General features: G+C 46.3%; 1 protein-coding gene across 1 annotated transcript in view; it reads left to right on the top strand.

The window, feature by feature from the left end:
• Window positions 1–23,284, top strand: part of robo1 (roundabout, axon guidance receptor, homolog 1 (Drosophila)) — a 122,363-nt gene that overhangs the window by 10,036 nt on the left and 89,043 nt on the right. Inside the window, exon 2 of the mRNA XM_062386367.1 lies at window positions 6,761–7,087. Coding sequence (XP_062242351.1) covers window positions 6,761–7,087 — 327 coding nt within the window. The remainder of the gene's footprint in view (window positions 1–6,760; window positions 7,088–23,284) is intronic.

Raw genomic sequence — 23,284 nt, forward strand, 5'->3', positions numbered from 1 at the left:
TAGCTTGATAGTTCCTGTTCAGGGGTTTTTGAAGACTGATGAAACAAAGATCTCCTTCTTGTCTTCAGTTGACTTATGAGGTGTTTCACGAGCATCAACACTCCTTTATCATACACCCAGTCAAGGCTGGTGTCTCTTCCAAATGTGTCAGGCCTGTTTTGGGGAAAAGCCTGAAGCCGAAGTGGAAATACTGCTGCTATTGTCTTAGCTCCAGATGGGGGGCCCCAGAGCAAGATGGGACCCAGCCTCCCAGAGGAGCACTGTGCTGCACTGTCTCACTCCCAGCCTGGTCTGCATTGCCAGGGGAGAGCAAGGGATGTGTTTCCCAGCTGACACAGCCAGGAGCTGGGGCTGGTGCTCCAGGACTTTAAACCTCTGTTCAGGTCCTGATGAGCAATCCTGATAATGCCAGAGCCCCGGAGCTCGTGATGAACTGTGGCCCCGGGCAAGGGAAGGAGAGTCGCCTGTTTATGATATCATCAATGGATTTCTCACCTCTTAATTGTAGGTGACAAATGAGCACCAGGGCAAACAGGGATAATAAAGCTGATAAAGTTTATTCGTTTATTTGGAAGTTAAGAAATCGTCTGCCCTACTTTGAAGCATTATGTTCTCCTGCGTGATGTCAAATATATATTATCAGAACATTATGAGGAGAGCTTGGCAGGGACAACCACAGTCGGCAGCCGTGTTATCTTTTATCACATTACTTCCTTATCTTTGCCCAAAGTCTTAACCTTAATAACAACAATGGAGCCTTGTGTCATGGTTTCATTATGTCTTCAGAGGCCATATAGCACTCAAACATCAATAGCAGTGTCGTAATCCTCAGTAGAAACTGTTTCTATAACAACAAATACAGATCAACATCAAATAGTGTCTCGCTGGGTTGCCGTGATGTGTGTAAACTTGCAGGTAGCGTGTTAGAGGTTTACTTTAATGGAGAAAAATAATCACAAATTTGGACAGTGTTCCTATTTCTTTGGAAACCTGATATGCGGTCTCAAGGGCTGCTCAAGTATAAGTGATGTAACCTTACCCCGTTCTGTTTGGTAAACGGAGACAAAGAGTTGAGGAAAGAAAGACGCCATGAAGATATCTATCATCCCCCTCCGCCACCCCACCTCTGACTCCCCCCCTCCCATACACACTCACACACAGGGCTCTAATCCTGCCTCTTAGGAGAGTAAGTGATAGCCTTGTGTAACATTAAAACAGGTCTGATCCGATGCAAACCGCAAAGTCATTCATGTGACGCATTCCAGGGTTGGGATCCTGATTTTGAAACGGTAAAAGATTCGGTTTCACTTTCCCGTTAATGTCATCTGATCAGCAGGAGCATAGTGCTTCGGCTTTTCTCTCGGTTTCCGTCCCTCCCCTGGTTTCCACCTCTTATCTCTGCCCTCGCTCTCTGTTATCTTCTCCAGCTCCACAGTAAAGGGTGCCTTTTCTTTTCGGTCTCATTAATCGGCCGGCCCTGTCCCGGGCAGGCGTGGCTCCGGACTCTGCTTGCCTTCCCCCCCGAGGGACACGCCCTCTGCTCTTATCTCTGCCATAAATCCCTCTTAAGACCCCTAATCACAGATTAATGGGGCTGTAGAGAGGGAGTGCCCTACTGTGCTTAGCCTCCCTTATCACTGATCCATATTCTATATCTACGCCATTGCTCAGCCGGTCAACTGATACGGGGTGTGATGATCTGGCCTCCTGCAACATCTCTCAATTTCAACATCTGTCTTCATGATATCCTGCAACCTTGAAATGTCTGTCTGGGGGAAATTAAACTTCACCGCTATATCGCTCATGCAATGACAAGCAATCCTAGTCTGGGATCATATGTTAGATGGCGAGAATCGGCCTAATTGATGTCCCTTTTATCATTCGCTGAGGTGGACACATATCCCGTCTCCCTACATCAGAGGACCACACTGACAACAGCTCCACCGTCCCTCTCCCCTGTGATTACTCCGGGGTGAAGGGCAGGTGCTTGGCTCCTTTCCTCTACCTCACACTCTGCCAAGACGGAAACAAGTTGTGAGAGACAGAGGCGCATTTACTCGTAAAGTCACTGAACCTGGAGTCATTACTGCAGCGAGGTGATTGTTTGTTTTGCCTGCCTCTCTGCCCCCCCCCCCCCTCCTCCCCTCTCCATCTTTTTACGTCTGTCCTTCATACACAGACAAACTCGAGCCTAGTGATTAGTAATAAAGATGCCGTGCACACGATGTTGCCTGTGGGGGTACATGAGCTCCTAATTGCAGAGGGCAAAAATGCTGTGTTTGAGGAGTGACCCTGGCCCTGACAGCGCTGACCCTGTCTGGCTGTTCCTTGTCCTGAGGCTGTTCACACTCTAGGTTGGAGTTCCAGGTTCCTCTTCTGTGCCTTCAGTCGGAGTAGCTGGATCGATCGCTGCCTCTGAGCCTCAGTGCTGCTACGAGCTTTGCAGCACCACAAAGACTCATCAGCGTTATCGCATTTTCTTGCGGCGCACATCTTTGCTATTCATATAAATGTTATCAATGAAACTCTTCTTCTGCTAACGCACCAAGGCTTTATTATAATTACACACAACAATGACGTTCCAGTAATAGAAATAGTTGATATATCCAGAGTGTCTTCCTCCGTGGATCTGGTTTTGTTATGATATACAGTATTTGCATGATGAGTCGATTGGAGATCAGATTGACGGGGGGGGGGGGGCTCATCTCCTGGAATATAGATTCACAACTCATGTTGCAGAGGGCGAAATCCAAGTTTAGCCCTGAGACACAGATGAATCGATATGAAGCCGGTAGTCATAATGCTAATATACAATGTATGCCCAGTGATCTAAAGGCCAGCAGATTGACCTTGGCTTCTGGGGAACTATTGCAAATCTCATGATTATGCCTTGTCTATCAGTGAATGGGAGGGGGGGAGTGGAGTCTGGTTTGCAGAATGGGCAAATACCCGAGAGGTCTTCCTGAATCGTGCGGTGCACACAGAGCGTGTGGTTACATGGGTCAACGTCTGGGTCTGGACCCTTGTGGTGGCCGTATGGGGGGGGGGGGGGTCTGAGGCTTCTCAATTCACCGAGCTTGTTGTTGCTGTCGGGCCCTCGCTGTTTGTTGTTCATTACTAAGATTGGTTTTAGCAGTGAGAGAAAAGTCACAGGGAATTGTAGGTTTTTTTAATTACCCCCTCAGTGAGCAAAAGCTCCCTCAAGCATAGTTTAACTTTGTGTGTATATGTGTGCGTGCATCCCTGTGTGTGTGTGTGAGTGATTAAACATGGAAAAAAAGAAACACACAGCGCTGCGGCAAGTGTGAGGGTTAAGGGAGAAGCAGAATCTTGCCTCAGGCACCAATCGATCCAATCCTTGCAGTAGAAGTCCCAGCTTCCCTTTGGTGAGGCTGTGTACTGCATTAGCTCATCTCACATTCTCTGTCTGGAAGCAAAGAAAGGGGGGTGGCGGGGAGGGAAAGAGGGGGATAGAAAATAGGCGAGAGGGTGGTTGAAAGCGGTGGAGGAGAAGGAAGAGCAGGGCTTTGAAATGTTGGGAACGTTAGACGACTCAAAGCAAAGCGAGACAGAGATGCTGAACAGCTGGGCTCAGAAGCCGAGGCTGCACTCTGCTCCTCGCTTGTGTCGGCCTCAGATTTGGTCTTTGGCTGCTTCGTGGTAGCGGTGGAGTGGAGTTAGCTCGTTTAATGGCGTGCACCTGTAGCAGGGAGGCGGGGGGGGGGGGGGGGGGGGGCGTGGGACTGATTGTGCAATGACAGAATAATCCCTTACACCGCCTGTGTCTTTTTCCCCTGGCGAGAGGTAATGGGGCTGAAGTAAGTAGGGTCACTCGCGGTGTCAGATGGGATCAGCGTGGCAGAGCACACACACACACACACACACACACAAACATGCTACACACACAATGAATTTAATCAGGGACAAAGAAAGTATAATAGCATTATGTAAGTGATACTCGCAGACCCACTGCCCAAAACACACTCGCAGGGAGTCGGACAACACAACGTGTATTGTTACACTTCGGATGAACTGCTGAATATGCATCTACCAGCTGTAACACAATACTGTATCTTTACGTCAGTGTGTGTCTTGATCATGCGGATTCCATTTAATCGTGTACAGTGAGCAGCCACTGATCAAACGCTGCACCGCCTGCTGCACAGCTCCCCTCACCGTGGGCCCACATCTGAATAGTTAATGGCTCCTCCCCCCCCCTCCCCCATAAAACCACAAACTTCAGACCATTTCAAATTATAGAGGAACTCTCTGCATCAGGAAGGCAATGGGCAGATAGTGGTGCAGCTCTTCAAAGTCCTCTTTAATAAAACATATTAGTCTGCCGCTCCTGGTGGAGGCTGGTTGGTGGTATTGGTGCAGTATGGTGGTAATGGCCTTGTGCATAGTGAGAAGTGTAAGATCAGCTCCTGTCCGACCGAAGGGCCGGGTCTCCACAGCTCCCAGTCAGTACGCTGAATTAAGTTAATTAGCCTAGTTGTGCTTGAGACCACTCCAATAGCCTGTATGTATTTTTAATAAACTTTATTCAGCCTCAGATTTCAGACTTATTCATTCTCGCTAAAGGCTTGATCTGCCGCTCGCGCTCTCTCTCCCGTCTGTTTCTCTCAGAAATGCTTTAATCTTCACAGATGTGTTTTTGCATTCCCACAGATTATCTATAAAATGACACGGAGGACAAAGACACTTTCATAATTTGAAGGATTTCTCACCGAGACTTTATCTTATTTGTAATTTAGCAGCAAAATGATGAAACCCCACTGATATGTGAAGAAATAACAAGTACTGCTTCTTAGCTCATTGCCTCCATCAAGGAGGTTTTCATGTCTGTGTGTTTGTTGGTTAACAGGATTATGCAAAAACTACTGAACTGATTCCCATTAGGTATCAGTTATTGTGGAGGGGTGGGGCATGACCCAAGAGAGAACCCATTCAATTTGGAACTGATCCGGATAAACGTGCAGATCTGGGAGATGTTTTTTTTTTTTCATTTTCTTAAACGTGGCGAGGTAGGGCGTTAGCCTTGGCAGACGTACGCACGATCCCAGCGATTTTTTTGTTTGCTATTGCTGTCACTGCAGCCATAAACAACCACATATAGTGTGACCAATAGCTTTTGAAAATATATATGCAGCATGAGACATCTCCAAAGAGGAGCCTGCATTTAGTCTCAAGGGACAGCCCAGTGTTTGTGTGAGAACAACTTGTGTAGATGTTGCCCAGAGTCAAAACAAACTCATTTCTTATAAGTTTATTTCCGACAAACTAATTTCCTAAAATGCTGCAGAGCCTTTGCTCGTCTTAAACTAGGAATGACCCACAATCATGATGTCCTTGATTGGGCAGCTAGATTAATTATATTCCGCTGACCACTCTACACATGTGTGTTGAGGTTATTAATCTCTCCACCGAGCTGTCACTAATTATGCTGACTTGACCTGAAATACGTGGTGACCACAGGAAGCTGCCTCCTCAGCACCAGCTTTCTGGGGTAATAGAGGATGGGCTGAGGGCACAGAAACGAGGCGGCGGTGCAAGTTCACTGAATGCTGGGTAAATTAATTGCAGGCCTCTGCCTCCAATTAGACCCGACTCCCTTTAATTGGTGCTGAATGAGCTCCAAAGGCTCTGAGATACGACAAGGAGGAAATAATTCATTCTCTCTTTCTCTCTCTCTCTCTCTCTCTCTCTCTCTCTCTCTCTCTCTCTATCTCTACACACACACACCACACACACACACACACATACCTCTCTCTCTCTCTCTCTCTATTGTGTGTAAAGGCACACAATGCATTCACAACCGAGTCCCACCCTCCAGGAATTAACAACAGGAAGCTCATTTGCATGTAAAGCAGGTTTGATAGCCACAGCTGACTAGTCAGAGAGCAATAATAATGACCTGAGATAGCACACGGGTATTCACCCCCTTGCTACTGCTGCTGGCTGCTGTCTTACTTCAACAATGCAATCTTGCTGCTGCTCCTTTTTTTTTTTTTTACTGCTAAGCTATTCAGTGCACCTATATCATATCTTTCATCTCTTAATTTCCTTTTACCTTTAAGGTGCGTCATGCTCCTGTTTACTGTTGCCTTCTTTTCTGCTCTGTTTTGCTCTTTGAAGTGAACAATGACAGAGTCACGTAGCTGCAGCAGTGCTCAGCTTTACTGAACGAGCTGTTTCTGTAATTAAAGGGTGACTCCACACACAGATTGGTAGTTTGTTTGGACTGTCCTCACTACTTTACTACTTATCAGCATTACCTGTTATTGTGCCTAGAAGACTATGTTCCAATACTTTCAAATAGTATTTTCTACAGATACCCGTGTATCAGTACGCTCGCGTCTAAATAGTGCATGAGTCATCCTAACAGGCTCCATGTTGAGTCCCCAGAGTTGATTGAAAACATAAAAAGACATGATAGTATAACATGACATAAGGGTTAATAATTTATGAACATGGACATAAATATGGGCAGAAGTGAATGGAGGCTCAATAACCAGCTGCAACACCACTCTAGTCCCCATCTGGTAGAATGGTTAATGTGAGGTATTTAAAAGATGTCCACCATCAGTTGCTAATTACATCGCTTTTGTTTTATTTAAAACTTTCCTCTTGAGCAAGACAATGGGCCTTTTGGCCTGTATCTCATTGAAACAGTTGAAAAAAGATTCCCGTTCAAATCTATTAAAACTGTACAAATGATTCCAGTTGTTAACCTTCATCTGTGTCATTTTCTTCCCAGGATCTCGTCTGCGCCAAGAGGACACCGCGCCCAAGATTGTGGAGCACCCCTCTGACCTGATAGTTTCCAAAGGGGAGCCTGCCACCCTCAACTGTAAGGCAGAGGGTCGTCCAACCCCGACAGTGGAGTGGTACAAGGATGGAGAGCGAGTGGAGACGGACAAGGACAACCCCCGTTCTCAGCGCATGCTGCTGCCCAGCGGCTCCCTCTTCTTCTTACGCATCGTCCACGGGCGACGGAGCAAACCGGACGAAGGCTCCTATGTCTGTGTTGCCCGCAACTACCTGGGAGAGGCCGTGAGCCACAACGCCTCACTGGAAGTAGCCAGTAAGTGCAGCATGTTTTTCTGTTTCTTCCTTGGCCTCTAGCGTGGGTGTGATTTTTTGAGTTTGGGTCTAGATGAGGCTGAATAGCAGGCTCCAGTTTCTTCCACAGTTTCTTTAGTCAATGTGTTCATTGAGTTGGATAATCTCTCAGGAGATGGGCAGGATGTGTTTGCCCCAGCGGGTTCTGCAAGCCTGCAGAGCCTTGGGGGAGAAGTGGCCTGATCATTCCAGGGTGAGTGCTCCTCTAAAGGGCCCTTGGTAGGTGGTCAGGAGCCACAATGAGAACAAAGCCCTTTATGTCTTGGCTCGGCTTCTGCTTTTTGTCAGAGAGGTAGATATAAATAAAAGTTTTTTTGTAGAAAGAAATGAGGTTATTGCATTTGGGTTAAGTCCTTGTTTAAGTCATCATTTCAGTTAAGAGATCGTCAGGAATTTGTTTATCGTCAGCTCTCGTGCAATGACGGGCCAGCTTTGATGTGAAGTGGACTAAAACATTCCTGGGGGTCGACATGCAGGTTGTGAGACATATTAGCCAAGAGAGTAAATGGCATCCAAAGGAATATAATGAAGGAAGAGTAAATAATGGTTATTCTCTTCTTGTAAGTGGTGACCAGTGTTGACAAATCTGTTCCTGTGATTCTTTAAGGGGGCGGCTTTCACTGGTGAGGTCAGCTCTTCAGATATATTATCTCTCTTTGCTCTCTTGACTGGCTGAGAGTGGAGGCTGAGGAGGAAAAGCTCCGATATCAACCGCTCCTCCAGCATGCCCAGAGGCTGTCACCAAGCCGCTCACTGTAATCTAATCAAGATGGGGAAAGAAACAACCGTGTGTGTGTGTGTGTATTAGTGTGTGTGCGTGTGTGTGTGTGTAACCGAATGACATGACTGGGTGTTGCATGGGCTGCTGGTGTATTGAGTGTAATGGTCTTTGGTATGAGGTGTTAGTCAGATCGAACATGACTTCCTGCTGTGTATTTTGAATTTAAGCTGGATGGCACAGATGAGACTTTTCTTGTGCAAATGTGTGTTGGCCTATTTCAGCTCAGTAAAATGCAAAGTGTGAAGCATCATGCAGATCAGAGGCCTCCTGATCATAAACTGGGATTTGTATGGTGTATTTAATGAGCTTTTCTTTTGAACTGAGCAGAGAAGCATCCATTCAGATGATTAGAGAGGAGACGAGTGGAAGAAAGGAAAAGAGAGGTGCAGAGCGGTGGTCAAATAAGAGAAGAAATATTGTGTTTAGCTCGAAGTTTCCACGGGTCAGAGTGCAAAGATTTGTTTTCCTCCCCAGTAGATGAAATACCATGTTTATTTCAGAGGAGAATTTTTCAAGAAAGAAAAACAAGACACTTGGCGGGACATGTGAGGACCAGAGTACACAGCGCCATTGGCCCAGTCTCAAGTTTGGGCTGCTTATTCTGTATAAGGTTCAAACAGACCCATAATGACAAGCCACTGTGCTCCAGCCCTCTCTCTCCTCCGCGCTCAGTTGGTGTCTCGCACTCCAGTCTCTGCAACTCATGCTTAACTACGTATAATTATGTTGTCGGAGCAACCGGGACGGAACCCTGCCGGAGAAAAAGAGGCCTATAGAAGAAAAAGAAAAAAAAAAGAAAAACCCCAGAAACGCTGAGATTTCTGAGTGAAGAAACGGATCGCCATGAATCTGACTCATGAGGGTACTTGAGTTCTCTGGACTCCTTGTTGTCATTAAAGATGCTTGTCATGCCAATACTGTTCTGTGCTGAACATTGTCGACAGTGTGTTTAACTCGGTGTCAGAGTGAGTTGAGTGCACCGCTATAAGCTTTTGATTTCCAATGAAACGCCAAAGCGGGAAGTCGCGGTTTTAATTGTGTTTACTTTGTCAAGCTCTCACCGCTCACGTATTCGCTTTTAAAAGCTAAAAACACAGCTTTTTGGAAACGCTAATCTAAAAGCCTGGCTTCGACAGTTTCCCTGGCTCACCAGTGATTGTTAGCATAATCCAAGTTTCAACAAGTCCTGTTTTGCCAGGCTAGGAGCGCTAACCCAGTTTGTTTGGTTTATCATTAACCACTTGTACAGTGCAGCCCACAATCTCTATATCTCAGCCTCTTAACCCAAAGCCTAAGCTAATGCACTTACTATGAATCATGTTTACCTTGTGTTTTAAAACGAGCTGAAGCTAGGATTATCCTTTTGTTCCTGTTTTTCTTTTTCTCTTCAAATAACAAACTTTTGTGCAAAAGGACCATTGTTAAGGAACTAAGGGCCACATTGACCTATATTCTATTTAAAACAATTTTCTATGACTTCTCTGACTTTAATAGGAAACCATTTAAAATGTGTTAAAACTTTTAAAAGGTCTCAAGATTGACTAAGGAAAAATAATGCATTGCACATTTTAAATCCTCCCAAGCTTTCTTGAGATAATCCTCAAATTATACTGAAACTGAGACTTGGATTCTGTTTTCTTAAACGTGCCAACTCTTATTTAGCATTCACTGTACAATACAGTATATGTGCGGTATTGCCTGAGGTCAGAGGAGTTTTATCCATTGCTCTGCATGAGGCCCCGAGAGGCTCTATGAATAGCTTGTTTCCCTTCTCCTGGACGCGGAGATAGTAAAGTGAGGTAATGGACGGCACACTGCTCCACTCGAGGAAGGCGATAACCTCAGGGCCTGCTGTCTAGTGGCCTGGCCGACTGCACCGAGCTGACCACACCGCGCTGGCTACAGGCCTTGAATACACATGCAGACTTAACTCTCCAGAGGAAGGGTTTACTTTTTTTTACAGCCACTAACAACAGAAGCAAAGAGAAGGTTTACTCGAATCTGGCCCGGTGCTTATATCACTGTTCAACCGAGTTTATATGTGACTCTCATTGATCACGATGCTTCCGTGAAATCTCTGTCAGCATGAGCAGCCAGCTGGCTTCACTGACTCTGATTAGTGGGGGGAAGGTCGGGGGGACATCGGATGTGTCGAAGCAGGCAGGGTTCATTCTGACAGATTTGGGGCCATTCCTAAGGGTCATCTGCCGAGCGGAGGACAGTTGGCTGGCATGCGCCACTCCAATGGCACCACCTCCAGCGCCACCTCCCACTGATCCGGGGTCCGCCTGTCTCGCTCTCAGGAAATCCCTTGTGCTGCATCTGTTGGCTCTCAAAGACTTGCGGTCTTTAATGGTGTCCTCTGCAGCTCAGCTCCTCCCAAGCAAACCCCCCTCCTCTTGACACAAACCATCTGAGTTTACTCTATCTCACATTTCCTTCTTCCCTGCACTCACCCGTCTCTCCTCCCGACTCTTCATTATTCTCTGGTGCTATCTACAAGAACAAGCCCTACACCGGTACCAGGCTTTTCCACCTTCTATTTATTTTTCGTTCAACTACTACAAGAGTGACGATACAGTGCAGCACAGATCTGTCCATGTATTTATTTTTGGGTGTTGTGTAGACGGCATTAAACTCTTTTCTCACTTTGGCCAATAATTAGAAGTTTCCAACATACATTGAGACAATGAGTGGAAGTAAGAGGAAGTGATGTAAGGCATAGAAACAGCAAAGGATGAGAGGCTGATTAAAACAAATAATAATTCAGGACAGCTAAAGCCAGGCAGGATCGGGAGTGAGAGCGCTGGCAAGCTGCCAGGAGACCGGAGGCCGAGTGTGTTCCTGCGCTGTGGCAGTTATTTGTCTCAGGGAGGTTCAGAGCAAATTGGTGAAAACGGCACAGCCAGGGTCTGCCTCAAGAGTCAACATGCAGCCGAGGCGTGGGCTCCACACCACAGAGTCCTTTTTGGCCTCCGCTCTAATTTGTTTTATGTTGGAATGCAGACCCCTATCCACAATCTCAAGGGCCAGTGGTGTGCGTGTGTGGGTGTGTGAGTGTGTGAGTATGAGGAAAGTCTGTTGTAACAGAGTGTAAAAAGGTTTACATGCATGCTGTTGGCTTTATAACAAATCCCAGAGTATTTGATGAATTATGTCTTGGTTTTAGTTGATCTTTTTCTGAATAGTCGATGGGTGTGTGCTGCTGGTTGAGACTATTTTAGTCCAATGCCGTTAATCTTGAAATTACAGTACATGGGAAACAACTGGCTTCTGTCTAATTACAGTCCCCATCAGCACAGAACTGTTAGCTAGACTATGTGAAACCTCTGCCGAGAAAATATGTTCAGCACCTGCACGTCGACTCGTCTTCTATCAATCCATATATGTGGAAAACAGTTTTTAACATGCAAGCTTTGTGTGCTCTGCTTGATCTAGCATATTTACCACTTCAGGGTATTTCCATAAATCAATGCAATACATGTAATTAAACCCAGAGCGTCTATTTGCTGCTGGTCAATACTTAAATGTCATCTGGAGTGAAGAGTTTCTCCGATACGCTGCAAGATCGACGGGTGTGGCGACCCTGATGGCACGATCAGCTTGTTGGTGTGCTGGACGCGTACCTTCAAACTTTGACTTCATTCATTAAACATAACATCAGACACGAACTTGGCTTATATCTCGGCCGACATAACTCGCCTTAAATGCACTTGTCACTCCTGCTGTGGCTGCAGCCCGGAGTGAAGGGGAAGGAGGGCGCCCACGTCTCTTTCAGTCATGTTAGAATCTGTCAAGTGTCACGGCAAATTCAGGATTTTCTGAACATGTTTTTTTTTTTTTTTTTACAAAAAACAAGCGTGACCTCGCCCACACATCACCCCACCCACCCCCCCCTCCCCCCACCAAAACTAATACTGCTGGCTAGATGCGAGGCCAGGCGGTGAAAATGCTCAGCGAGGGAATGAGCAGTGCAGCGCTGGATAAGAGCCGGAGCGGAGAAGCAGGGCAGAGTTTTGAGCTGTTTTACAGTAAACACTGGCACCACGCCTAAAGAGAACACACATCCTGCAGAGGGAGCGAAAGAAGCATGACCGGTTTGATTTGTATAAGACTGTAGGTAGAAAGAGATTGGGCGATGCAGGACTTCCTGTGTTTGTGTCTGTGGTTTGATTCCATCAATCTGTCAACATGTGTAAACTGGTCCAGTGAACAATGTCTGAGCAGAGCGTTGTTTGAAGGTGTCTGCACATGAGCTAAAGGGGCAGGTGTAAAGACGTGGGTAAAGAAGAGCCTGCTCAAAGTCCCATCCGTCACTCCGTGCTCCCCCGTCTCTGACAGCCCACTGGGCCAAGAAATAAAAGAGACAATCCCCTCCTGAAGTACACTTGAAAAATGTTTCTTCCAAGAGAAAAGCAAAGAACAATGCCGACAAAGCTCGGCCCCGTTAGAATGTTTAGTTTCATGTAATTTCCACTCTGAATCGTTATCATTTGTGTTATCAGTTTATCACCAGTGGAATTTACTGTGGAGGGGAAATTGCACCATAAAACAATAAACAGACCTTGGGTAAATAAGGTACTTTTCTTTTTAGAGGCAACTTAAAATACCTTTCAGTAGGTGACAGTGGAGTGAGTCTCTCTAGTGGGATACATATTTGCCTCTTTGATCTCACCCTCTCTCTCTCTGTGTATAAAAATAGGAGGCTGAAATGCATTAGATGTGCTAAACACAGCTGTTTCACACTGACTTGTTTTCCCCCCCGCTCAGATCTGGGCTCTGTGCATTCATGTAGGAAATGTCTCTGTTAACAAGGCAGGGGGAAGCTGACTTATGGATCCACTTTGAGCACTTTCTTCTGTTTTCTGCTGAGTTTTTTTTTGGAGCCCGTCCATTTACACGCGATGACATTTCCCAGATATCTCGGGAGCGTCTTTGAAAGAAGTAGTGCCACCGCACAGCCTGCTTCTGGGTGTCTGGGCACTCCCCCCCCCCCTCAAAACGTGTGCGTCAGAGCTTTTCTCTCTCCCCCCACCGTCACCACAGCGACTGCTTATTCATCTCTGTGTAATCCTTGGCCCTGGCTACGGTGCAGCACACACATGGGAGGGATGGGCACTGGGTCCCGGGATAGTGAAGTATGATATTAACATTATGAAGTGGTTGTCTAGAGTAGATAAGATACAGTATGTGAGCTCTTGAGTTCCAGTCCTCTAGCACCACTCTGGAGGACGACTGACAGAGTACCCTCACTTCCACTCCTCTTAAAAACCGCCAATGTTGTCCCTGTGCGTGTGCATCTCTCAGTGTGCAGTTAGTTCATGTTTATGTGCAGCCTTTATCAATTTCTTTCCATATTTGTTGGAGGTGTGTGTCTGGCCCTGATCCATGTGTGATAAATGCTCTTGGTGGTAAGCTGTGTTTCAGGGCTGGTGAGAACCAGATGAATGGATGCTGCTGACTCTAATCTCCACTTCTTCTGCCGGGACCTGGGTATTACTCTTGTTGGGAGGTGTAATCTCCTCTTGGTCTGGAGCCTCTCCTGTGGCTGGAGAGGCTGTGCCCATGTGTGTGTGTTTGCGTGTCTGCGAGGGCAGTGTGTGCGTACACGCCGGCATTCTGGTGTCTGGTCATATGACGAGGCGTTCTGCTCTGCGGACATGCTCTGGTTATTAAACCTGGGTTAAGCCTTTACTTGAAACCTTCTATCATGCTCCTCGATCCGAGACGATGGAGTTAGGGAGGATTAAGGGGTTTGGAGACTGGAACTTCAGCGATTTTCAGCCAACATTTTGGCAAAGTTAGAAAAATGTGCACAAGGGGCAAACTCTCATCTAAAGATGAGCGTGCACAGACCTTGTGATGGCCGGACAGTCCCCCCCCCCTCCTTGTCTTCACTGTTTACTTCCAGTTGACAGGCCGCCAATTCACCACCAATTGATACTTTATCACGTACCCTCTAACTCTCAACCAATGGCAGACACCCGGCTGTGAACTCCTGGAAAAGTTCAGCACAGGCACAGAACAAGAGCAGTGAACTGTCAGACAGATTCGGCCCCAAAATACTGACGGGTTTCACTTGGATGTATAAGTGACATTGACAATGAACTGCAGCATCTTTGATATGAGTATACGGCTCACATCATTTCTTTATCTTTTAAATTGTAGATTGTTGGGTTTGCTGAGGCAATGGGTAGCAAGGGTTTGCTTGCAGGTTGTTCCTCTTCAGATTCATTGTACCGATAACATGAGAAAGAGTCTGTGGTGCTGTATCAGCCTTCATCTGATATATGTTCCCTTTCTCTCTGTTTCTCCCTCTACTTTCCACCCACTCTCACTCTCTCTCCTGTGATATTGATAGAGAGACAAAGGTTGAGGCAGAGAAAGGACAAAAGAATGGGAGAAGAAGCAGGAAAGAAAAGTCTGAAATGTTATCAGACTTGTAGCATGTTCGTTGCCCTGGAGCGTGACAGGCAGGAAGAGCCAGCGAGGTAAGCACTAGACCCAAACACTGATAATGATCTGCCTTCTGCTATCTGACTACAAATGAAATCCAGTCTATTTGCTGTTGACTGTGGATAGTCGCAGCCCTGCCATCAGTCAAGGACAAAGGCAAACAGTGGAAACATGATGGCATCCAATTGTCATCTAATTGCCCTTGGTTGCCGGGGAAGCTAATCTGATCATCAATGCAACAATTGGGAGAAAATTGCTTTCTCCTTGTAGTGTCACGGATGCACGTGTGGCTTCTAAAATAGCAGCGGTATGAGTGAGAGCTGATGCTCATTATCGGCGTGTCGTTCTTATGCAAGTTCTGTTGTTATCATGACCTTTCTGTAATGCCCACAGTTCATTTCTAAACCCTGGACACTCGGCATACTTGGTCTCACGTTACAAATAAAGGGCCTGACTTCATTACCACAGTACTAATGATGAAGGACGTAAAAAGAAATGGAGGAACAAAAAAAGCCACAAGCTGACACTGCACGTAATTGAATGTGCGCAGGTCAGATCTGCAAGGACTTGTTTAAGCATCCATCTGGTCCTATTAACTTGGAAAATGTAGTTTACGCACCTCGGGCTCAGCCAGCGAACATAATCATCCTCCTTGAAGTGTATGTAAACACATACAATAGTCTAATTAGGACCACAAGGAGAAGGGGTGCTTGAGTGAGCGGTGAATAGAACAGATACACCCTCACCTCTTCTTTGTGCCGGCTTGACCTTTCTGAACAGGGTGTGGCAAGGACACAAAGGGATCCCCATGTAACCATATACTGCAGAGAGTGGGATAAAAGGCAGACAGGGGGGGACGTCATGTGTAAAAGGAGAAAAGTCGAGAGGATCCATTGAAAATTCAAACAGTAGTCAGTGTTGCTGTGGGTAAGTTTGAAATATCTGACATCTGACTCAGTGGGGACCCGGTATTGTATGACCATAGTGCTGCTGTTAGGCTCCGGGGTGACATTTCTATTCTCCCTTTCCAGATCCCTCTCTCTTTCTCCGCCTCGCACTAGTATCAGATTCTCATCTATCAGTGGTACCTCTGCTTCTTTTAGCTAATTTTACTATCTGATGGATGGGATAGAAAAGCCCCTCATTGACTGGCAGGGACATAACTAGTCTTTTCCCCATAGTTCTTCACATCCCTGAAGATAACCAAGGCTAAAGCACTAATGCTGGTTTGCAACACTTATTTTGTCAGTGTGTTATTCTTGTATATACCCGTACTGTAGTATTACTTTCAACCTCACCACTTCTCCAGAGCCTTGCAGTGTACCACTTGCACCATTTTAAGCTGTTTTGCTTTCTATGCCAGCATCATGCCGATAGTCATGGTGTGGAAGCAGATGATCTTGGGTCCTGGCCTTTGCGTCCAGTCGGATTTTTCCCTGCCAATGGGATTAGGGGAGAGTGCAGACTCTGCAGGTGGAGCCTGTAAGTTAATTTACCCCACTGTTTGGAGCTATAATAGCTTATTGATTGCCTGACAGAAATGCAAGAGGCAGCATGGAAGGGCAAAGAGAGGGGAGAGAATAAGTTAATCATTTCTCAGTGTGTTGCCAGGATTTAATCACATTACCCAGGGTTCACCACTGCCATGTAAATTCACTTTCAACCTCAGAGGAGTTGGAGCGACTGCTCTGGGTACGAGGGGACCATCCCGATCTCATGAAACCTTTCCTCAGCTGGGGCCAGGTCCCTGTCGGCCTGGTACTCCCTGCCCTGCACCCGCCTCAATCCTCTAGGTCTCAAGCTACCTGCCCAGGGGCCCGGCCTAATTTATGTTAAGCTGTAGGGATAATTTTACCCAGTGGGGACCTCCATCTGCTGTAGTGCTGCTCAAGTAGTCTGTAAAACATCAGCCTGGTCTCCAGGAATCAGACCATCACTCGCAGATGGTTGGTTCGGCCAGCACTCATATCTTCCACTGGTCCTTTCACGCTTAAGTGCTCCTGTGCAGTGTGTACATGTGTGTGTACAGTATGGACAGGAAGGTGTGTATGTGTGATACCCAAAGGAACTCTGGCTCATTAGCACTGCCTTCATATACATACTTACTACAGCTGGTTACCTGGAAACTGCATGTGCTGCTCTTATTTGACTGATGGCCATGTAGCTGCCAGCACCAGCACAGACTCGCACCTCGACTGCCCCAGTCCCGAGTAACTGTTTGAATCCCACACAGTCATGGACCAGAACTGATGATGCTCTCATTTAGCAACACAATCCATTCCCTGCCGTGCTTACTCCTGAGCATATATAGCATTTGCTTGTTTTTACTCAGACTGCAGTCAAAAAGGGGTTTAGCTGGGGTTGGAGTTTGCCCATGCTTGGCCCTGGCTTCCATCAACCTGTCTGCACACAAACACTCGGCTCACCCAAAGCAAAACAATGGCCTGGCGAGGAGCAGAGGTGAAAGAGTGAGATCATGTAAACACAGAGACAGGGAAACGTTGACCTTGCACCCCATCACGCACACTCTGCTCCTATCTGGCGACAACAGGAACATCTGGCACCACTGTCCACCTTCACCCATATCTCGACCTCACCATCGCAAAGAGGACCGCAGGTACAACATTCGCTCCCGTCGGACACGGCTTGATCCGATTCGAGAATAATTGCATGGAATCTGGCGCTTTGAGATCAAATGTGCAGAAGGAGCGATGGGAAGGAAGAACAAAGACGGGGATAAATCGCGGAGAAGAAAAATAGCGGACAAGCTGCCATTAAGCGTGGGATGAGAGAGTGGAAGGCTGAGGCTCCGATTTGGACGGAGAGTCTCTCTTGGCTCGTGAGGGGAAGATAAGGGGACAGGTGGTGTTCTGTTCTCTCAAAGATCTCCGACAGCTGGCAACTCTCTCGCTATAAGCGTGCTGCCACAGAATGTATGCGTGCGTGTCCCTGAGAGTGTGTGTGTGCGTGATTGTGTGACATTTGTTTGTCAGAGCGTGTGTGTTTATAGGTGCATGTGCTTTTGGTGGGTCTTTCGGCACTTGCCAGCTTAGATATCTGCCTAAAGTCTCAGCTCTTACACCTAGGATATTGTTCTACATTTTCCTTGTGCTTTTTTCTGCTCACTGGCCATTTATATACCAGGCTGTTCTACTATTGTTTTTCTTCCTTAGTGTAGCAATACTGCTTGAAAGCCAAGCAGGTTGATTCCTGTTCTGATCCACTTAAAACTTAAGGAGTGGTCTTGTCATGTTACTTAGTCTGATGTCTACTTTGGTGCTCGTACCTAGCTCCCTGCAAAGACTAATGTTAATATGTCTGTCATGAGTTTAGGTGTAATGTATTGCATCGAGTTCTGTGCCACTTTTAAACCGACATTTCAAATTCTGCACTTTTTCTCATCTGGTCTCCGACAAATGTAGATAATTGTTGGCGTTGAGTTTCTCGTAAACTCAATTTAATGGTCAATGAACACTTTCCATGCAAAGAAGATCCCGGGATCTCAAACGAGCCCCATAGCAGAAGGGACTTTAAAGTCTTCTTTGTTGGCCTGGCACTATGTAGTGTTCATGTACTCTGGTTAGTCCAGAGCTCTTTACTGTGTTGGCTTTGGGCTCGCTCCACGTCCAGCTCTGTGTTTGATCGGGCGGTGTAGTGGTCGCCACTGAGAAGTGCTCGTGTCATCTCAGTGGCAGACTGCTTTTGTTTGCAGAGAAGAAAAAAGAGCAGGTCCTAAATGGGCCAGAGGCGGTTCTTTGCTGTTGGCAAACAGACGCTGTCCTCAGTGGTGCAGCACTCAGTTCCCACTGTTGCCTGACAGCTGGCTGTCATCCCTCGGTGCAGCAGAGTTAGCTCAAAATGCAAGTTGCTCTTAAATTTAATTCACACTCCCTAAACTTTCTGCGGCCATTGTTCTCTGGTGGAGGCTTAGAATGAAGATTAGCCTCCAGCGCTGCTTCTGGTCAACACAAAGAGAATCTATTTCCTGAACAATTATTGATTGATGTCAACCGTTATAAGCGTCCTCTTTTTTCTGCGTCGAGCCAGCGGCCTCTTTGAAGTCGCAGTGCTTCCTTTCAGCTTCCCACCTTCAATGGAACAGTTGGCCTGCACCTGATCCATTGATGTTCAACCGCCTAGAGGTCACCTTGACGAGGGCCCACCCTCTTTATGGCATGCAACTTTTTTCATATGCAAAAATTGACGATAGTGTTTTAAGATGAAAGGCACCATCTGTATCTCCACCTATCTCTAATTACACCAGTCCCTGTGGGCCTTTATTAGAAGCCATAGCCTCCACCACGTCTGAATCACAGTGCGGGGAGAGTATTGCTGATCTACTCAGCTGTTAAAACAGTCCCAAAATGACTTTGAACATCCCTTCAGCACCATAATTACACTTACCTTCAGCCCATTGGGCACGAATATTTCATCATTTAGCCACATTGGCTCTATCAAGATTCCTATTAGTGTATCCTCCCTTGAATGTGCCTCTTGTCAGGTAATCATTTGGACTGAAGCTCTTTGTAATTACTGGTTGTTGAGGCAATACTGCAGATCAATAATTTTCTAATTGCTCAGGGTATTTTAAATCTCCATCCTCAGCCACCTAATGGAAATCGTGCATAAATAGTTGCAGCAGTAAACATTTTAAAAATCTCTTTTTTGTTTAGTATCTACAGCAAATCAGCTCTCCGAGAACAAATCCTCAGCAATGACTCGATCGCACACAACTCGGACGGACATGGTAATTTTTCCTGATTTGCTTTGCCACATAAGGAATTTCTGCTGCAACGCTTTCAAGCACGAATTGTATCAGAAAAAATATGGTTTTTCTTTCGTCCCGCAGGACATTCAAGCTATTTCCCCCGAGGCGAAGCCACATAAAGCCAGCCTTGTCCTCAACTCGCACAGATGTTATTATAGCTGTCCTCGGATAACTATATATATATCTATTCTGAACATCAACTGTTATTCCACTTGACCGTAAAGTTGTAAGGAGTCCTGTAACGTTCACATTGGCATGCAGGGGATGGAAAATGTCAGCCCTCGACTCTTTTGTGATGCACAACTGTACATTTGATTCCCTGCATACGAGTAATACAGCAGCGTGTATATGTCACAATGAGCGTGTCAGTTACAGTCGTGTCGTTTTGCAGAATTGCTGGTCGCCTGCCACATATTGTTGTAACCTTGGGGAACCTGTCAATCTGCTGTTTTCTGATCTTTCATGTGTGAATTTCGATTCCTCGGCTTCACACGTCGTTTTTCTGCTCGGACTACAAAACAAGCGTACGTGAGTAGGTGTCAGGGTATTCCAGGGAGGCGTGAGAAATCAGAGGCTGGTCAGAGGTAGAGAAAATCCATGCCAAGTTCTCGGCAGACAGCTTTTTTTGTCTTGTGTTGTCTGGAAGCTGTCACGGGAGAAGAGATCAAGGTGAACATTCCCGAACAACACTTGCAGCCTTTCGCCGTTGGCTGCTCGTTCCCGAGGGCAGACAGAGCCGAGCGTAAACCCTTAAAGCAGCTTTTAAACAAACAGTCTGGCGAGGTGGCTGTGTGTGGCTTTTCTGTTCAAATGCCTTCCTCGCTCTGCGCTGCTCCACAGAGCAGAGTGCGAGCGGCGCTGTGTGTCCCCGTTTGATTTATCTGTGCAAGGTGAGATAAGACTCCCTTAGCCCGACGGTTAATCCGCTCAGCCACAGATGGAGAATGAGCATCCATCCAGCTTGTAGACAAAAGATGTGCTACAAGGAAACGGTAGACTAGGCATTTAATACGAGTCTGTGTTACCTCAACTATCTGGCCTGTCGGAGGAATTCAGTAAAGTATTATAACAGCTTTTCCATTTGTCTTGGGATTTTGGAACTTTAAGAAATTGGGGATTTGTGGAGAGGACGGGGATGATTTGGTGATTTTTCAAACAGGTCTATTTAAGAATTTTTGTCAGCGTTGAGCGATGCAACCGATTTTATCTTTCTGTCTCACTCTGCAGAACACAGGCTGTTTACACCCTCAAACTTAAAAGTGCAGCCGCTACAAGACAGTAATCGTTCTTGATCTGTAGCGAGTTTTCATAGATGATAAGTACTTTGGGGACTATATCCATCGGTCAGCTTTGATGTCAGGTTGAAAGACTCTCGGGCTGCACTCCTGTAGAACCAAGTTAAACAGATGCTCACTAAGGGTTTTTTTTTCTTCTGCAAACGATCACAAGTGAGTTTGTGAAACAAAGTGAGACAGATGAGACCCAGGGGAAAAATCTTTCAGCATGGATGTGTGTGTATGTGTGTGAGAATGTGGGCGTGGAGGTGTGCACATGTGTGTATTTCCAGTGTGGATGTACGGGCCGACTCCAGATGAACCCCATTTATATCCTCAGCATTCCTGTATTCATCAGGGGGCTTCGGCATCACTGTGTCCCGCTGACAGCATCGGATTGTAATTGGATAACAGAGTTAAATGTCTCTGGAGCTGACCGGTAGACGAGGTGCTCGGGCTGATTGGCCCTTGGGTCACAGCTCTTCTGATATAGACGATAATTTGGGGTCAACTAGAATGAGATAGAAATCAAATTACTCATCCAGCGTTCACGCAGCATCACTGGACTACAGCTGTTCTTTGTATTCCTGTGTTCCTGATCCAAAGAGGCGACGTCACCAAAATTTGCAAAAACAATGAAGGGATTTGAATTAGATTAATGAAATAATGTCTTGCGATGTGTAATGCTCATGGTGGAATGACACTGTCTGATGAGTGAAAGGTGATAGAGGCAGAGTGTTAATAGTTTTCAGCTGCAGAACACGATACTGGTTGTTTGTCCTCAAGCTAATCAAATGATTTTCAAGCAGAGTTTTAGTGGAATCCTCCAAATGATTCCCCATCTGTTAACAAGTCGAGAGCCGCTCACAAGCCTCTTCGGTTATTTATGGAAACCAAATGTGTGCCGAGGAGAACTCGAGATAATAGGAAACATGACATAACCAGGTAGGGGATCATTGGTTTTCACCAACCTGCGCATGCACATGGATACTGTCAGAGAGACAGTGATATGGAAGATTCATAGCTAGAGTACATAGTGTTCAGCGATTGGAAATGGAAGCTCTTCAGCTGCATCTCTTTGATGTAGTAGACAAAAAGCATGGATAGAGTCCCTGAAGAGCACTTAGGTTCAGGATACATCCCTCCCTCTCCGAGGCTCAGCTGCTATCATTTGTAAAAGTGGGGTTTTTACTGTATGGTAACTACCATTTACATGATAATGCTCCCTGGGTGTATAAACCACTAACACCACTCCACTCCCTCTCCCGCAGCATGGTGCCTTATTATATTACAACATACACTGGAGCTGAAGTGAATGCAAAAACCAGTCATAAGGATAAACAGTTGGCTTCAGTTTCCAGACTTTACTTATCCCAGTCCTTTCTCCCACACAGAAGTGTGGTCTTGGTGACCAGCCTCCAGTTAGCGCTTGCCAGTGACTGGTATCTGGCAGTGGGAGCGTTGGGGGTCCTCAATCTCCCTTCCCCTCCTCTTTGACCTCCCTCCTTGCACCTTTAAGCCTGTCTGTCTCTGTTTATAAACCGTATACATTTTGACAGCCGGTGTGTGGGGGGGAAGGCGGGTTTAGGGGTTGAAGTAACTTTTTTTCCTTCTTCTCCTCTTCCTGAGCACCACTTCCCCACTTCCCGGCCGGCAGGGAGAGACACTTTAAGGGCTTAAAAATAATCACACAGTGTTTTCAGTGTGGGCCTTTCTAATTGAGCCGGGACTGACCCCTGAATGTGACCGTGCCGTCTGGTTTCCATCCCAGCACTTGATTGAAATGGGAAAAGTGGACAGGGATTCAGCCCGTTCTTATTTATTTACATTTGGTCGTCCCCCTGTTTTGCATGGCCCAGCGGTGGATTAGCACTCTATAGATGGGCCCACAGTGGTGGGGCCCCACTTCCCGGACACACTCAGGGGGGCTGGAATGTGCAACACACAGCCAGGACTAATGGTGTATGAGAGCAGGGATGTATGAGCTGTCCACCTCAATACACCTCGTCACTGTGTGGGGGGGCTGTGGGCTGCATTTCTCCAATTCTGAGCCTCCTGATGTTGTGTGTCGATTTCTGTACTGAAGAATGGCCGCGTTGAAGAAATCTCGGGCGCAGTTCGTGCAGCATGCAGCTTCAATCTGACTCGTGACACTGGCCATAAAACTGACATTTTGAGGCCTGTGTAAAACGAGCTCTGGTAAACACAGTTGACAGCATGCTGGAAGTGCACCCAGGATGCAGGATCTTTGTAGGTTAAACACATCTGACACGGCCAAAGCACTATGTCTATTCGGTCCAGTTTTGCACGCTGCATGCTGTCAGACACCGAGCGACGGCTAAATCTGCCGGCTTATATTAGAACTAAGCCACTGTGTAATTGAATATTAGTTAAATCCTCACCATGCTACTGAGATTTGACCTAAAAAAAAATCCAAATGTGTAATTTGAGTGTAGTACCTCCCCTCCGGCAGCACCGTTGGCCTTCTACTATTGTTTTTATCTTAATTTAATTAGATCATACATTTTTCAGTCATCATCTGGAGCCTTGCTTAGAAAAGAACCATACAGCTTTTCTGTGGGTTTTAAATGTACGTTGGAGATGGTTTGTGCACTTGTGCATTGTCTCGACAGTCAATTTCACGAAAACCTCTGAAGTTGGATGAATCTGAAAATCGTGCAGAGAATCGCTGCCTTTGAAAAGCTCTGTGTGTAGCATATAACTACAGTATACGTATAAATAAAATATCAAAGCGGCCTTCGTAAATCTTGATCATTTCACATCAGCTGCTGTTGTGGTGCTTTTTTTGTTACATGGACAAAGTGAGAAGTGCTGAAGTTTAAAAGACGAGAAGTAGTGAATTTCTGCCGTGTTTTGAGA

The sequence above is a fragment of the Platichthys flesus genome, chromosome 4, assembly GCF_949316205.1.
Source record: "Platichthys flesus chromosome 4, fPlaFle2.1, whole genome shotgun sequence".
NCBI lineage: Eukaryota > Metazoa > Chordata > Actinopteri > Pleuronectiformes > Pleuronectidae > Platichthys > Platichthys flesus.